This window comes from Drosophila gunungcola, unplaced genomic scaffold (assembly GCF_025200985.1).
Source record: "Drosophila gunungcola strain Sukarami unplaced genomic scaffold, Dgunungcola_SK_2 000001F, whole genome shotgun sequence".
Classification (NCBI taxonomy): Eukaryota; Metazoa; Arthropoda; class Insecta; order Diptera; family Drosophilidae; genus Drosophila; species Drosophila gunungcola.
The window spans coordinates 19,531,651-19,548,329 of NW_026453197.1; the positions used below are offsets into that span (position 1 = coordinate 19,531,651).

At 39.2% G+C, this 16,679-nt stretch overlaps 3 protein-coding genes across 3 annotated transcripts; 1 reads left to right on the plus strand and 2 right to left on the minus strand.

The window, feature by feature from the left end:
* The first annotated feature begins 2,285 nt into the window (after nucleotides 1-2,285).
* Nucleotides 2,286-9,561, plus strand: LOC128262506 (uncharacterized). The gene is made up of 7 exons (XM_052996809.1): nucleotides 2,286-2,604; nucleotides 5,111-5,210; nucleotides 5,269-5,386; nucleotides 5,444-5,600; nucleotides 6,195-6,303; nucleotides 6,399-6,641; nucleotides 7,252-9,561. The coding sequence occupies exons 3-7, from the start codon at nucleotides 5,331-5,333 to the stop codon at nucleotides 8,067-8,069; spliced, it is 1,383 nt and encodes a 460-aa protein (XP_052852769.1). The 5' UTR covers nucleotides 2,286-2,604; nucleotides 5,111-5,210; nucleotides 5,269-5,330; the 3' UTR covers nucleotides 8,070-9,561.
* LOC128262508 (cysteine protease ATG4B) lies at nucleotides 9,477-12,892 on the minus strand. The gene is made up of 5 exons (XM_052996810.1): nucleotides 12,325-12,892; nucleotides 11,259-11,601; nucleotides 11,120-11,199; nucleotides 10,514-11,059; nucleotides 9,477-10,141 (listed from the first exon to the last, which is right to left on the minus strand). The coding sequence occupies exons 1-5, from the start codon at nucleotides 12,506-12,508 to the stop codon at nucleotides 10,047-10,049; spliced, it is 1,248 nt and encodes a 415-aa protein (XP_052852770.1). The 5' UTR covers nucleotides 12,509-12,892; the 3' UTR covers nucleotides 9,477-10,046.
* A 401-nt stretch (nucleotides 12,893-13,293) lies between these two features.
* On the minus strand, nucleotides 13,294-16,340 carry LOC128262504 (protein asteroid). The gene is given in 4 exon segments (XM_052996807.1): nucleotides 13,294-14,727; nucleotides 14,730-14,984; nucleotides 15,041-15,481; nucleotides 15,703-16,340. Coding segments are annotated over 4 exon segments (2,571 nt in total). The 5' UTR covers nucleotides 16,237-16,340; the 3' UTR covers nucleotides 13,294-13,386.
* Between the last annotated feature and the right edge of the window lie 339 nt (nucleotides 16,341-16,679).

Sequence of the window (16,679 nt, forward strand, 5' to 3'; positions counted from 1 at the left end):
GAAAATGATAACCCTTATCTTAACATTTTTTAACTTAAAGCATTATGGGAAATTTAAGCAAGGTCATAATTTGCAAAATCCCCAAGTATTTTTGATTGAAAGCTCTACCTTACTTTGCCAAAAACACGAAAAAAATGGCCAATATCTCTAAATACAAATATTTTGTAAGGTTTAAAATTTTAAGTTTATCTTTTATTTCCTAGATAAAACAAAATATAAACAATTTTTACAAAACTCTATCTCAATATAGCAAAAGCGCTTTGGAATTCTTTATTTACCTTATTTTTTAAAAGAGGAAAACAAATTAAAAACAAACTATTTTTCTGGCCTCTATTGTGCCCGTACGCACATCCCTAAAGTGTTAAAACCACTTGGATGAGGGGACGTGGACGTGGACGTGGGCGAGTTGTGGCCGTCAGTCAATCACAGAGATGGCGTCGCCTGTCGCCGACTTGCCAAGAAAGTTGGGCCAGCCCTGCGGCTTTTATAATAATTTCAAGTGTTTATAGTTGAAATATACAGTGTGTATGCGAGTGCTTTTACATATAGATATATATATATATATAGTATAGTATGCGGGCCCATTGGCAAATCTTCTGTAACGCTTTGCCGCCTGCCGGTCGAGCTTGTGTTTTGGGGCTTAGTCGGTGCTGCGCCTTTGCTCAACTTCCTTCCTGACCAACTTCCTGTCACGCTGGAGGTCCTTCTGCTACATTGCTACATAAACATTACCCCGATTCCTGGGATCCCTGCGCTGTGTTTGCCATTTCTGTGTTTTATTCGAGACGACGTGCAGGAAATTTGAGCAAGATGAGCAAAAAAAAAGTAAAATAAAAGTGAGAAGGAAAGAAAATCCATTTACGTAATTACTTCGAGTTAATGTTTGCCCTCGCTGAAGGTTGTGCGCCCTTTTCCTTATTGAATTATTAAAGAATTGCTTATTCGCTTATTGGAAATCAGTTTTCTCCCAGCAGCATTGCCACTAGTTGAGTTACAGCCACCATAATTGGATAACACGGGGTCGAACAGTCAACTCAACCTATATCGCTATAGCGATTACATTACAGCCAAAAGTTTTCTCATTTTCATGGCCCTCCGACAACCGTTAATTATATTTGGCCAGCAACATTTTTTACGACGGTTTCCCTAAGAGGAAAGCGAGTTGAACGTGTTTGAGTCAAGTTGCATTTAATTATTCTAATTTATGACTCACGGAATACCCATCATTATTGGTATCCCCAACCCGAAAATCTATGTTCAAAAACAATCTTTCTGTAGTTGAAGGCATTTAGCTGAGGTGGGCAAAAAATGGAAAATTAATGGCCGCCCAGGCATTTCCTTTGACTGAAAATCATTAAGGTCATTCATTGTATATAAATTTCACGCTAGCGAATGTAATTACCAAAAATATATTATTATAATTTATTTTTCCTCGGAGCATGGTAAATCAAGATTGTGTTAGGATATTTATTAAAAATTTGTCAAAGTTGGGTAATTTAGTAATATAATTGTAAATGTACTTTTCAAAGGCCTGTTTTTAAGGAAATTTTCTCTTTTGTTATAAATCTAAACAGATGTTGGTCATATTTTTACAATACTTTTAAAAACTTAATATACAATTGAATACTTGTTTGTTCAAGGCTTAGTTTTTTGGATTATATATTTTTTTAAAGTTCCACAATGAACTTAATATATAATTTACTACGTTTCGTAATGATTAATCGGTTTGAGATTAGATTAAATTTATTTTTTTAATTTTAAAAGTTTAGTGTTAGTGTTTTTAAATTACATTTTCTTATTGCAATGAACTATATGATTATTATATTTCTAAATATCCATGGTTTCTGATTGTTTTTGATAAATAACTAAATTAAATGCATAATAACTTTAGACATAAAAAGCTTAATATCAATATAGATTGTCTAACAGTAACCAAAACAAATTGTTCAATACGTCACTCCATAAACAAAAACTTTTCCTTAACCTTCTCAAAAATAATAAAATACTAAGACTAATTTCCCTCGGACAAAACTACCCCAACTAAGCCACAAACTTACCTGTAAGCTCCTCAAATAACCCGAAAAACAATCAAATTATATAATTTCAATTGACCTGCAATGCCAACAAATAGTATAAGACGCTTACCGAACAACAGAAATCAACATGGCTTAACTCTACTCCTTCACTTACCAACTTACCAACTTTTCTTTTGCAGGCGTGGTTGTGTTTTCGTCCCCCCGAAAGTCAGAAAAGTGTTTGCAGACAAAGCATTTAATAATGTAAGACTGCCCTAAGACTAAGACTTGCCGCACTGTAATTACACACGAGTTCGGGAAACAGGACCAAAGAAAAAGGACGAAGACGAGGACGAGAACCAACAAGTTGCCAACACTGAACTCAGTCCGATTTCCGGGAAGTGAAAGCAGCAAAACGGCAGCCGTGGATACCAACGCGCTGCGCAGCTCAGCCACTGTGAAAGTGACCCCCTCGACGGCGACGACGACGACGACGACGCCCCTGACAATTTGTCAGCCGCCCCCGCCCACTCCGCCCTACCAGCGGCTAACCAAAGCGCTGCAATGCGATCCGCGCTGCGGCCACGAGGTGAGTGCAAATTGAAATGCCCGAGTGCCAGTGCCAGTGCCAGAATACCTGTGGCGGCGAAAATCATCATCGCCCCCTGTAACCTATAACTTCGGGTTTTCCCCACCCCCCAGCGCGGTTAAAGTCAATTACCTCCGCCATTAGCTGTGGCACATTTTCAGCAACCAACATTTTTAATACATTTTAAGTTATTTGATCAATGAGCTTTATGGCTTATGAACGGATATACACCATTTATATATGGCTTATGAAAATGTGTTGAAAGTTTAAATTGCAATTTTAAATGGAAAATCTTATTTAACGTTTTAACTTTTAAGTTGCATTTAGTTGGTTATAATGGGAAGTACATTTCAATTGCAATATTAAATTGTAAATATTATATTTAATATTTTAAATATTTTTTTTATATATAACAATTTTAAAAATTATGCATGAACAATGGATTTTAAAAATAAAATTGGAAACACATTTTAATTTTTTAGAAAAATAGTATATTTTGCTCATTAACTGAGCAGTATGAAATACAAAAGGCAAAACGGAGACAACACTGCGTATGAGTGATATGTTTGACTTCCTTGTTTACTGCATTTAAAAAAGATGGTAGGGTTAAAATATTATTTTGAAATATGGACTAGTATCATCATTTTAAAAATTATACATTTGAAATGGCAAATTTATGTTTATGTTTTAAATCTAAAGCAGCCGTAGTATCATCAAAGAAAATACCTTCAGCCGAATTTGTGGCGTCACAGGCGTGAAGGCTGCAAATTGTTATGGAAAGAATTTATCTTCGCTTTGTGTCATGAACTTTTTGTGCCAGATTTGCGTGTCCTTGCGCATGATGAATTGTATCTCATCTCATGTGCGGAAAAGTAGGTCTGAATGCAACCTGTTTGGCAGCGAACACAAAAACAGGGCTTGCCTCTTTGGCTCTGACGTGACGGTGAAAACTAGAGCCAGGTTATTGTCGTTTGTTTTTTTTTGTACCATTTTCCCCGGGTGGGTGTTTGTGTGTGTTTGTGTGTTAGCTAATACACAAACCCTCTGCTGCAGCTCTGCAATTATTTAGGAATAGAGGGGTTCAAGGCTAATTTGCTTGTGCAGCAATGCCGTTGTCAAGCGGTACACTTAAAACAATTCGAACCTTTAAGCACTAGGGATTTTTAAGAAATCATTTTTATATTTTCAATATAGCTACTTTTCTTTTGTAATTAATTTGTTTCATATATTAGCATTTAATTTAATTATATGTTATTAAATGCAAAGTTTTGAATAGTATTATGTACTATATTATTATTTAATACAAAATATTAAATATTATTTATTAAATGGAGTTGGGAAAAAACAGATGCTTTTAAAAATGTCACCTGTTTTAAGACTCTTTTTTTAAATTAAAACTTCTTCATAGATAAATAATAAAAATTTAAAAGTAATTGGGATCCAATTTAGAAAATTAGGAAGCAAGGTTTTTAATAAAAAATATTACTTTAAGTTTACATACTTTATAACAGGATTAGAACATTTTCAACTTAATAAATGGCTTAGGTATTTATTATTTTGTAAAAGATATTAAGAACAAATACAAGCATTTGAAAGTTTCACCTATTTTAAGAGTCTGTTCTTTTTCCTGCCAGTGTATTAGGGGATTTGTTGTCTTTGTGTAAGCTCGCTCACCGCCTGTTTGGGGCTAACGCTGCAGAATGCGCGTGTGACCGACGGCAAGGAATTTCCATTACGTATACGCCGCGTTGCGTTGCGTTTGCTCGTTCCTTAATTAACGCTCGCCTCCTTCTCGGTGGCTCAAATGGTGGATTAAAGAACAAAAAAAAAAAAACACAGAAATCCAAGAGGTGAAAGGAACGACCAGCAACAAGCAGAAAATAAAAATGCGACCACGTCAAGTGCAGTGCACAGTTCAAATTACATTAACAAAAAAGAAATGTACCGCACTTGACCTTGGCTAATTGCAAGACCAGCTAAACTTGAGTGAAGGGTTTTGGGGGCGCAAGTGCATTAATTACAGGAAGGAATGGGCGTATTCAATGTTAATTGCTAGAACATGTGTACATTGGAGTATCAAATAATCGCCGCCTTGGATTACTTAACCTTAGGGCCCTTGGCCCTGAGCAAAATGTTCGGGAAATGTTTCATAATTTGACATTCGTTTGATGAAAATTAAACTAGAAGCTTTATTTAAGCTGCAGAAAATTCTTAATGGGATAAGAATGAAAATTTGTAGGTATTCTCTACGTTAAACAGAATCTTGTTATTTTTAATTTGATAGAAAATTTTAAATTTAAGTTTAATTTTCTAAGCTACGAAATGGGTCTAAAATTTCGTTTCTATTAAAGGTAATAATATATATACAAATATAATCATTATATCTTAAGCTCCTAATAAAATGACCCTATTTCTAAGATTGAAATAGGGCTTAGAGTATGTTTTAATGAATTTTCATTAATTAACCATAAAATTACTTATTTATTTCTTATAACTATCATTAAAGGTAACCATCGGCCGTCGCATTGGCCTCTACAGATTTTGTGGCGACATCGGACGCGGCAACTTCTCGAAAGTCAAACTCGCAGTGCACCAATTGACGCGTGGTAAAAGAAACTACCGAAGGACACTATCCTGATCATATATTAATTGTGAAATTTGCAGACAAAGTGGCCATTAAGGTGGTGGATCTGGATCGGGCCGGACTCGATGCCAAGGCGCTTCGAATGCTGTCCAGTGAAATAGCCACTCTCGAGTGTGTTCATCATCCAAACATATTGAGGTAAATATATCACTCTTCAAATATAAGTTTATTACATATATTTATACTTTCCTTTAGGCTTTTCGAGGTGGTCGAGACTTTGGGTAGAGTTTATCTGGTCACGGAGTGGATTCGCGGTGGTGAGCTCTATAACCACATTACCCAAGGCGGTCCTTTGAGAGAAATTCATGCGGCTCCTTTATTGAAACAGCTTCTGCTGGCCGTCAAACATATGGTAAATATTGATCCAAATTAAAATGAAAAATGCTCTGGAATTGTGGGGAAAATAATTCAATTGTATCTCAAACAAAAACGCAAATTAATCACTTAATTAATTCGTGTTAAGGCTTGATTTATGTCTTCTTTAAATAAAAGCCATGAAAATGCATTTGATTTTTATTTATTCTTTCTTTTGTATAATTCAAATGTTCACTTAATAGCTTGTTTTATTGTTTCAATGAAATTGTTTAACAATTTAAAGTTCGTTTTTTGAATTGTGCGGAAAATAAATTAATTGTATCGCATTAATCTTTAAAAAAAATATATAAATAAAAGTCATGAAAATTAATTTAATTTTAATGTTTCTTTAATTTCTTGCGTATTTATAAAATATTTTTTTTAAATGAAATGAAAATCAAACAACAATTGAATTTATTTATTTTTTAATGTGGCGAAAAAATTAAATAATTTCAGCAGTCATCTAATTAGTCCACTTTAAAGCTTTTTTATGGCTTCTTTAAATAAAATCCTTGAACAATAATTTGATTTTATTTTTTTGTTTGTTTAACAATTTAATTAATTAACATATTTTCCCTTTGAATCCGTACAGCACAGTTTGGGCTATGTGCATCGGGACATCAAGGCGGAAAATGTGCTGCTCCTCTCAGAAGATCGCCTCAAGCTGGCCGACTTCGGTTTCAGCACCCAACTTATCAATGGTGAGGTCAACAGCCAGCCTGCAACAACAATCCGCCATCCCTCTGCCTTCATTTCATTCCATCGGCAAACTAATCAATTTCGAACTCTTTGACAGGTGCCAATCAAAAGCTCGATACGTTCTGCGGCTCACCTCCGTACGCGGCGCCCGAGCTCTTCTCCGATGACCACTACATCGGTGCTCCGGTGGACGTCTGGGCCCTGGGCATCCTGCTCTACTTCATGGTGGTCGGCAACATGCCCTTCCGGGCACCCACCATTCCCGGCCTCAAGGCAGCCATTCTCAAGGGCGACTATCTGCTGCCCGGCCAGCTCAGTTTGCCCTGCATAAGACTTATACGTGAGTTGTCAATGAAAAGTCCCTTTATTTATACTAAAAAAAATTGAAATAATATGCATCTTTAAATAATATAATTTATATAATTAACATAATAATATATGAACAACGAAAAGCCCTTAAATATTCACTCCAAAACATTTTAAAAAGCACGCATCTTGCATTCATATAATTTATATAATATAATATAAAATAATTTGCCTGCAAAGACTTAAAGTCCCCATAAAAAATAGGTTCAAACTTTGAATGCAGTTCCTTAGCAAATTAAACTACAAAACTGCAGAAGTATGCCTTTTTAAAATCGGATATCTGTAACAAAAGTTATGGACTTGGAAGTGCTGGTTTTAAGTCATTTGTTTTTTTTTTTTTTTAAAATAGGAAATAACAAAACTACTTATATATAATAATATGTAAATAATACAAATATTGGAGTAAGAGGGTATTGAAAAAATATATGAAAATATAGAGTGGTTCAAAAAGTTGGTATAGATTATAATATTGCTTAACTCTAGGGTTTGCCAATAAAAATTAACCATTGAAAATGAGTAAGGATTGTTAAAGACCCTAACATTCTAACTTGTTTATTGGATATTTCTTCTTTGTTTGTTTGCAGAACGCATATTGATCCACATACCTGCACAGCGGCCCACCATCGACGACATGCTGAACAGCCAGTTTGTTACCTGTCCCAAGCTGAGTGCCGATCTGATGCAGTGGGAGATCAACCAGCACAGTAAGCCGGCGAAGCGATCGATCTTCTGGGTGCGCAGCAAGTCGCATCGTTTGAGGAAATCCGCCTCCCTGCGCGATCGGTATGCGGAGGTGGTCAAGAAGCCGGCCATTAGTATGAATACGCGGCAACAGGACGAGATGTTTGTGCAGAATTACCTGCAACCCATTGAGATGGGCCACGAACTGATGGTTCATCACGTAGCGGGATCAGGATCGGGTCAGCAGTTGAAGGAGCCGCCGGAGCAGGTGAAAAGGCCAACGAGGCGGTACATGCTGTGCGGCAGTCTCAAAAAGAAGGTGACGCCCATGGAAACGGAGCCGGAGAAGCAATTGGCCAATGGCACACAGACCAAGATGAATCCCTGGAACGTGGAGGTGGCCGAGGATTGTCCGCTGTTCAAAAACTATGATGCGGAGACGGGCAGCTGCATCATGTTGCCCACCAGCACCGAGGATCTCAGCCAACTGGGAGCCTTGGAGTTCGAGGCCAGGCAAATCCTTGCCGAACTGGGCCTGTCCTCTGAGATGCTCATAAATGCGCGGCAAAGTGGACCCCGTTCCGATATCATTGGAGCCTACAGGATTGTGGTGAATCGATTGCAAAAACAATCCTGGCTGGCAAGGAAACATGTGGAAATGGCGCTGCACAGTGAGCCAAAGGTGGAAAAGCGCATCGAGAGATCATGCTGCATACTCTAAGGCTCAGCCGTGAATAGATGTTGAATGTTTATACTACTCTCCTGGTCCTGGTGGTCCTTGGATTAGCCCGAAAGGAAAGGCAAACTTTGGGTTCTATGGCATTTGGCTGGGAAATAGGGCTTCATTGGATGTACCTACTTTGGAAAAGGCTTTTTAGGGAATTTTTCTGAGAAATACAAGTTATTTCCTTAAACCTTCTTTGGAAAATCAGGAAAACAGAGGTTCTGAGAACTACAATTCCTTATTTCTTTGTGATTTGATAATCTGAATTAATTTTGCTGAGAAATAGAGGCTATTTCGATAAACCTTCTTTGGAAAATCAGGAAATCAGAGGTTCTAAGAAATACAATTCCTTATTATATTTGTGATTTGATAATCTAAATTTATTTTGCTAAAAAAAAAGGGGTTATTGCATTGAACCTTCTTTGGAAACGCTGGATAGCAGAGGTTCTAAGAACTTTAAGCTTGCAAATTATTCAGCAACCAAGAAGCATAATTTCTATTTCGTTGCTACTTGATAATTCTAGATTAACAAAAACTATCTGGAATAATGTTCATTACCAAAGGCCATTTTATTTTATATTGTTGGTAAAACAGGAAATTAGAGTTCTGAGAACGTAAAAGTTTAAGTCTCCAAAAATTAGTAGTTACAAAAATTTGATTGTACAAAAAGCAGCTGAAATGATTTTCTCTATTATTGGCCAACTTATTATTATCAGCTTCTCATGCTAAATTTATATTTTTGGCAAAGAAAAGCAGATGTTCTCAGAGCTGCAGCTGAAGCCTCATAAAACAATAAAGAATAATTCTAATTTGGTACTAATTTAATTTAACAAAAAGTGTCCTGGATTAAACTTCTCTTGAACAGCTTCATTTTCTAGATTTATTATGGATTTCGCTTATCCTTGGAAATATAAACAAATAAATAGATTTAAAAATATTACAATACCAAAAAAGATTAGAAACATTTAGAATGATAACAAATACTAATTTTTCTGAATGTTGGAAAGTAAAAAGTATTTACTAACCTTTTTTTAAACAACTAATTTTGTTGAAGAGTTAAATAGGATAGAAAATATAAGCTTCCAAAAGACCTTAACAAAAATAATTTATTTGAGTTGCTAATTCTGAAGAAGAGTTTGTACTTTAAAGTTTGCCTTTCTGCGGGAATAAATTCAGAAGACCACTGGACAAGCCCAATTAGTGTCAATTTGTCAGCTGCATAGACGCGAGTTTGTTGTTAACGTAGAGTGTCCTACAACCTTTCCTTGGTTACTCATTCGAGAAAGTTCCTTATTTCGTGTAGCTTGAGTTTGTCCAACCGTTGAGTCCAAAACGCGGATAGCAAAGTTAATATATATAGTATATACATATATATATATATATAGATATATAGAGATACATACATATAGTCCAAGTATTATGTATTTAGTTGTTGGTCCATTTTTGAGCATATACAGATGAATATACGAAACGAATATGAATATATAAATACACACACTTGGCTACTAAGGCAGCGATCGATCTCATCGAGTCTTCAATGTACAACGGTTGCATAAAAATGTTTAATTGATCATCATCATCAAAAAGCGTGTGTGTCTCTGTGTGTGGGTGTGTGTATGTTCTTTTTGCCAAATTGTCTCCCGTGGAGTCAATGTCAATATCGCGTACAATAAAGCAGCATTATGAATCGCTAAGAATCGCATTCGTTCGTACAAATCGTAAATCGTAAATCGTAAACATACTAAAAACTAAATCTCAACCACACGTCTAATTATGCACTTTAGCCTTAGTTTATTGCATTCGCAGCACTTGCAGCATCCGCAGTGGGGGCTCGACAATTCTGCTCCCTCTCGCAGACACTCCTCATTCTCATCGACATCCTCATTCTCATCCTCGTGTCCATCTCATCGTCGGCTGCTCCACTTTCGCCTGGTTGGGCTTCATCGGTTCGGCTTTTGGTGCGGCGCAGGCGCTTCAAATGAAGGCACTCTCACTGGGTTTCTTGCCGCTGCCACTGGTACTGGCACTGGTGCCGCTGCAGCCGGCGTCGCCGTCCCGACCGCTCTCCTCTGAAAAACGGAGTGATTTATGAGTGAGTTTGAGTGGAACTCATGCTGTAGGGGCTACAGACTATGGATTACCAAGCATTCAAAGTAAAGTCTATACTATCTGAGCAAACACGAAATATATAAAGAAAAAAAACTCTTGATATGCAAGGCTTTAAATTATTTAACCAGGTAAGATTGACTTAACAAATATTTGTCTAAATAAATTATATTTATAACATGTAATGTTAATGTGTAATGTTTCGATCTATGTGATCAAAAAACACAAGGCGGAAAATTTAGAAGTCTAGTTAAATCATATAGACGCAGGTTAAACTACATTTCTATAAACACTAACTTAAGTACGAGCTTCCGAAACGGAACTCCTTCTCTTACCAACTATGGCAAAAGAGTCCGAATCCGAGGTGCCCGCTGGCCAATCGATGTCGGGCATGGTGGGCCAGTCGATGTCCTCCGTTGTGTCCCAATCGACGGCGCGCGTTTGGCTAATCTCGAAGAGGGCCGGCGAGCAGAGGCTGAGCACCTCCTCCCTGAATTTCGCCAGCAGCTCCTCGAAGCTGTCACTGGTTTTGCAGAGGAAGCAAACCGCCAGCGAGGGATCCATGGCGGAGAAGCTCAAGCGAGCTGCATGCTTCTGATGGTAGGTCTCGTCGTATTCCTGTTCTCCCGCCGCGGTTTTCTGGCCCACCACGCCTGTTCTTTGCGTGGTATGGGGATCCAGGTAAAGGACCTCGTCGTCCACATAGCCCAGAAAGTACAGCGCCTGATTGGGTCGACCGCCAATCATGCCGCAACTGCTATCTAGCTCCAGGCAACGCTTCAAAGCTGGCACATAAAGCGGGTTAATGTCGGTGATGCCCAGGCGCAGTGGGATGATGAGCAGCAGTGGCTTCCAGTTGTCACCCTCGCGACAGGAGGAGTCTAGTATGGGTTAAAAATATAATATTAATAAGGGAATTTCTTTAGGTAGGTACCACTTACAAACATCATCCAGAACCACTGTGCTATCCATGGCCACATGAACAGCCAACGAGCTCCAGTCATCGAAACGCACTAGTTTCCTGCAATTATATATAACATATATAGTAACATCTTATCTTAAATAACATATTTATTATACTTGAGAATCTGGGCTACTGTATTCGGTCCCAGCCACTCGCCAACAGCCTTATTTTGGGACTCTCCCGTCAGGGCGATCTGGTGTATGGAGTAGAAGCTATTCCTTACGTCTTCGAAGCGCTTTACGATCTTGAGGTAGGTGGCATCCCGACATTCCGGCGTCCAGAACCAGTCGCGACCCAAGTGCAGGTCAATCAGGGCCTGGGCGAGCACCATCTGACCACAGCGGAGCATGCAGCCCCATCCCTTGTCCGATGTGAGCTGCACCTCGCCCAGCGGCGAGAATCCATGGCGGTAGGTGCACCACAGCCGCGACTGAATGTCGCGTCGGATGAGCTCCAGTTCTGGAAAGAGATTATTTAACAATTACTAAATTTATTTACGGAATTGATTTTTATAAAAATATAAATTCCTAGGTGGCTACACAAATAAAGACAATTTATAAATTCATTTAATAAAGATAATTTTCATTGGGATTGCTTAAGAAATATCTTTCAACGAAATTTATTTGACTTATTTAATTTATTTAATTTAAAAATTTCAAAACTTAAAAACATGTAGAACGATATTTGAAGAAATAATTAAAACGAGAGACAATATACATACGATTTAGAGGCTATTTGAGTTTTTCTAAGTTCCAAATTTTAAAAAATGTATTTGTGTTGCAAACAGTTTGTTAAAAAATTAAAAAAAAAAAAACTGATTTCTGCATGACCATTAATGGGAGGAAAAATTACCCAAGCTTCAGATAAGAAAAACTATGATATGGGGTCATCCATGACTCATCGAGTCGCCAATTATGTTGGAAATATATTCTACATTACCATTTTCCTTTTTATTCCTATTTTATGGGGGATAAAGCACTTGAAACTTAGAATAATAACACTCAGCTTAAGATAAGCATAATTTAAATATAGTGGTATAGACCTCAATATGTTGGATCTATATCCCTAAATTAACGACGGTATTAAGAGGGTAATCCCCCTGTTTTAAAAGTTGTGTTGCGGAAGGAAACACCAATGACTCATCTTGAGCCACCTATATACATATATGTGATCTCATCTTACCCTGTATGGCATTGTACCGCCTTCCCAGCACCCAGACGTCGGTGTTCCGGCGCGGAATGTCCTCCGGTTCGCCGCTGCCCACCGCCTGGCCCACTGCGCTGGCGAGGACGCCCTCCGGGCCCAAATACGCTTCGAAGACGCTCTCCATGATCCGCGCTAGCTGGTCGCTGAGCCCAACCAGCATCTACTGCCCACTGCAGGGGGGTGGACTGGGTGGAGGAGGAACTGGTGGACACCAGGTGACCAGAATAGAGCCTCCGTATCTTCTAGTTAATTGCCTGCCAATGACTTTCTGTTTCTGTTTTTTCTGTTTCTGATTTGGGCTGGGGCGCCCCTTTGTTTTGGCCTTTGTTTTCGATCTGGCAGCGGTGCTCCTGCTCCCGCCCGAAGGTCACAGTGGTGGCATTTATTGTTGGCAGTGTCGTCGGGCGCTGATTACAAACTAAGCGAGAACTTTTCACCAGTCTGGCGGCGTTTACAATTTGGTTTATTTTCCTTTCCTTTCTTTCCTTTTTTTTTGTTGATTACAACGATAACAGCAGTGACGTAGCTGTTGGTGTGACCGCAGCAGGTGCGGCCAAAAATCTTAGCTTTTTCTTGTAACAAAAAAATACTAAAAGTACCCCTTAAAAGAGGAATAACATAGAGAGTAACAGAATTTTGATTTCAAAAATTTTAAATGGTAAAATCGTTTCTTTTTTTAATGTTCAAAAGAATCACTAATCTATTGAATATTATATAAATATTTTTACAGCGCCTTACAAATACAATAAATATGTATATTTGGAAATCAGTATCTATCAAAATAAGATCCGAATAGACTGATGTAGTGTTTTTAAAAAGCCAACTATTTATTATTTCCGAAATTGCAATGGAAATATAGATTTTGAAATTTATTAATTTGATGATTATCGATTGAGAATTTCTTTAATTCTAGTAGAAGCAACACTTGTTTGACAATTGTTAATGTTTGTTGTCAAAACTCGTATTTATTAAGGTAATAAAGTTAGAGTTCTGTAACTGAATAATAATAATTAGATTGCACTTAATATACTTAGATTGCTACCCCACTTTAAGCGCGCAGAATTTATTATTCAAATCGAAGAAGTCATCATCGGGATCTGCATCCTTGACCAGCATATCCGCATTGGGATCCGCGTTGGACTCCTTTGCTTCCGTTTTCCTCGCCGCTTGACGTTGCTTCTTCAGTCGCTTCTTTTGCGCCTTCACCGCCGTCTGATCCACCTCCACTTCCTTCCAATGTGGCACAAACTCGGCACACCAATCGTACAAAAAGCAATAGAAATCGAACATCATTTTGGAATCCGGCAGTAGAAAGTTTTCTATGTGGTAGCGGACATCGCCGCGATTCCGCAAAAGATCATAGATGTTGTAGAGAAAAGCGCCGCAATAAAGTTGATTCATTCGAGGACTCTGAAGTGGCAAATCCAAGAGTGCATTGAGACCGTTGAGTTGATAGACCACAGCCTGAAATTCGGCAAATGAGTGTATAACCGTCGTTGAGTACAAATCAAATTTCTTCTTGAATATCTCCTGCATGTGAAAGTGCGGCAGCAGGCGTTCCTGCGTTAAATAGCAATCCGATTTGGGCACATGGGCCATGCGATCCGGTACGGAGAGCTGAAGGAGTGCAGGTTTAATGCCACGTTTTATACCCTCACCCAGTTCCTTATCCCTCACTCCACGTTCTGCCTTCAAAATCTTGCCGAATCTCTTGCGAAAAGCTTTCACTTCCCTTTCGGCGGGTATGGTAACGTCTATGGTCCGTAAGACGATTAAACTCAGGATAAGCGAGTGCAGATGGAGCAGATCGCAGTGTTCCGAGCGATGCAGCCAATAGACTATGGCCAGAAAATACAATCTCAGATCCTCTGGCAGTTCATCCAGTTTCTTGAACAGCTTTTCCGTATTCGCATGCGGGACATTTTCTTCGAAAACAGCTTTCAAATGCCTGGCATCTGGTGCAGTTGGTTCGAAAGCATATGCTGGCTGCTTTTCAATGGGCATCTTGAAGTACCTTACATTCGTGACGCGCAGAGCTCTCGTGAGGTAGGTAAACGCAATCGGTAGTGGTGCACCCTCCTCATCCAATTGTGGCTCCGTTTTGGAACCCTCCACATTGTGAAGTAGGGCGAAAACATAGTTCAGGATGGGCAGGGCCAGTTCATTGGAGTCGTGGTAGGGAAAGTGCTCGATCTGTGGGTTGTTGATGTATTTCCGCAGGTGCATAAGATCCACAAAATAGCGGGAGAGGTGGGCAGGGTAGAGTTTGTCCAGGAACCATTGCGGAAAGAGCAGCGTTTTGTCCTCCACTTCGACTTCATCCGATTCCTCTTCCGCCTCCTCTTCAACCTCTGCTCCAGAGTCTGGCTCTTGGTTTTCTGGTTGCCCTCCTCTTCATCCTCCTCTTGATTTTCAGCTTCATCTAGCTGCTCATCTTCTCCTGCTAAATCATCGTCTCCTGACAAGTTTTCCTCTACATCCTCTTCATCGCTTAGTTCCTCCTCACTGCTGGGAGGTTCTACATAAGGAAAAGCCTTCTCGTAGTGCTCCTCAAAGAAATCGTAGGCATGGCAAAGCTCGTTGGAGTAACCAGAGATGGCTGCATGGACCTGCGACACCAGAGATTCACGCTGGTTCTGTAAGAATAGTGTTTTAACTTTAAGAAATCCTCAAAATCACAAACAAAACAAACCTTTTTCAGCCTGGACAAAACTTTGGCCAAAGCAGACTCCGCTGTTTCTTCCTTTAGCCAAGTAAGTATAACTTGAATACGTTTCTGCTGAATCTTTAGCTTGCGGCTTCTGCCTGCTTTTCCCATGCCGGCAGCAAAAAAGTTTTTAAAAGCGCTGCGAGCTATATAATCGTTGCCCAGAAGGGCAGCAAATAGTGGCAGTTTCTCCGGACTGAGAGTGCTGCGTCCACAAAGATGGGATACTCGGTAGATGCAGCAGTCCAGGTACTTGTAGGTCTTGGTGTTCCCTTTGGGGGATGTCACCTCCTCTGAGGCTTGTATACCAGCCACTATTTTGTTGGCCTTGGTGCGCTTCTCCACATTTTTGGCCTCATTACGTCGCAGGTCCCGGGAATCCTTCTGTTTGTGGTTGTTCTTGGCCTTCACCTGTTTGGTGAGCACCTGCGGGGACAGATAGCAAAAGAGTTGCGTTCAAAATAGTAGTATTTTTTGAGCTTTTTGAGCTACAGAATATTGAAAAGGCAATTTTGTAGGGAATTATTATTAATATAAGCATTAATTGACAAAGCCTTTTGACAAATTTAATGTAAAGTGTAATGTAATGTAAAGCCTCAAAGGAACGTTTTTAGCCTGCGACAATATAAATGATCCAATTTACGAACCTTCACTGTGAGCGTGATCAGCGGTATGTACTTGACATTGTGGATGTAGAAATCCGAATCGTAGGACAGCACTGGACAGTTGAGCTTCCTGGCCAGGGCGGCCAGTTCGTCATCCGCCTCAAAGACACACCGCATCACGGGGACTCCGCAATCCCGGACTGCGTCCACAAAGACCTCTTTCAGGTGCAGCGGAAACAGAGTGATGGAAGCATTTGGATTTATCTTCTTGATCACGGTGATTTTGCCCCTCAGCCGGGTGCTCACGGTCCGCAATTTGCGCTCCTCGTAACCGCCATCCATGAGGACATATGGCCGGATGTTGCACTCGGCCAGGACCTGGAAGAACTGGACCACAGCGCGGTAGAAGTCGTCGTAGTCCCCTCCAAAAGCGGAGTAGCTCCCGGCGACATCCTTGTACAAATTGCAGGAAAGGTTGTCGCCGTCAATGACCAGCGCCGTGGAGTGGAGCTCGAAGGGCTTCAGGTAGATCTCCGCACGCTGTGCTATGTAACTGGTTAGGCCCCGGACTCCCATTTGTTTTTAAATCCCCGCACTTGTTGATCCGCTGCAATTTGTTTATTTTTTTCCACTTGGGAATCGAACGCGTGCTAGATGGCAGTGTTGGAAAATACCAACATTTGCACTGCTACACGGAAGAAAAATATAAGCAATTTTGTTAACATACACATCACATACTTTTTAAGAGGATTATATTGTTAAAGCTGGATATTAATTAGATTTTTTCTTGAAATAAAATAAAGTTTTTAATATTTGGAGAATTTGGATTTTCTGAATGTAAGCAATCAAACGTATTAATTTAAATTTACTTGATATATACATTTTGTTATACAATGGAGAATAACCTAAAAAGAAATGATAACTATTAAAAGTAAAACTCATTTTGCAATGAGCGTTTTTAGTGCAGTTCTTTGACTAAAAAAATTAATGTTTAATTTAATCCAACAACCTTATTTGAA

What these genes read in the sequence shown, in the direction of transcription:
- LOC128262506 (XM_052996809.1), top strand. Translation starts at nt 5,331, where the DNA reads ATGCTGTCCAGTGAAATAGCCACTCTCGAGTGTGTTCATCATCCAAAC. An exon ending in TGCTGGCCGTCAAACATATG is followed by an intron (nt 5,601 to 6,194) that starts GTAAATATTGAT and finishes GAATCCGTACAG; the next exon opens with CACAGTTTGGGCTATGTGCA. An exon ending in CAGCACCCAACTTATCAATG is followed by an intron (nt 6,304 to 6,398) that starts GTGAGGTCAACA and finishes ACTCTTTGACAG; the next exon opens with GTGCCAATCAAAAGCTCGAT.
- LOC128262508 (XM_052996810.1), bottom strand. Translation starts at nt 12,508, where the DNA reads ATGCTGGTTGGGCTCAGCGACCAGCTAGCGCGGATCATGGAGAGCGTC. An exon ending in AGTGGTTCTGGATGATGTTT is followed by an intron (nt 11,060 to 11,119) that starts GTAAGTGGTACC and finishes AACCCATACTAG; the next exon opens with ACTCCTCCTGTCGCGAGGGT. An exon ending in GGACTCTTTTGCCATAGTTG is followed by an intron (nt 10,142 to 10,513) that starts GTAAGAGAAGGA and finishes TCCGTTTTTCAG; the next exon opens with AGGAGAGCGGTCGGGACGGC.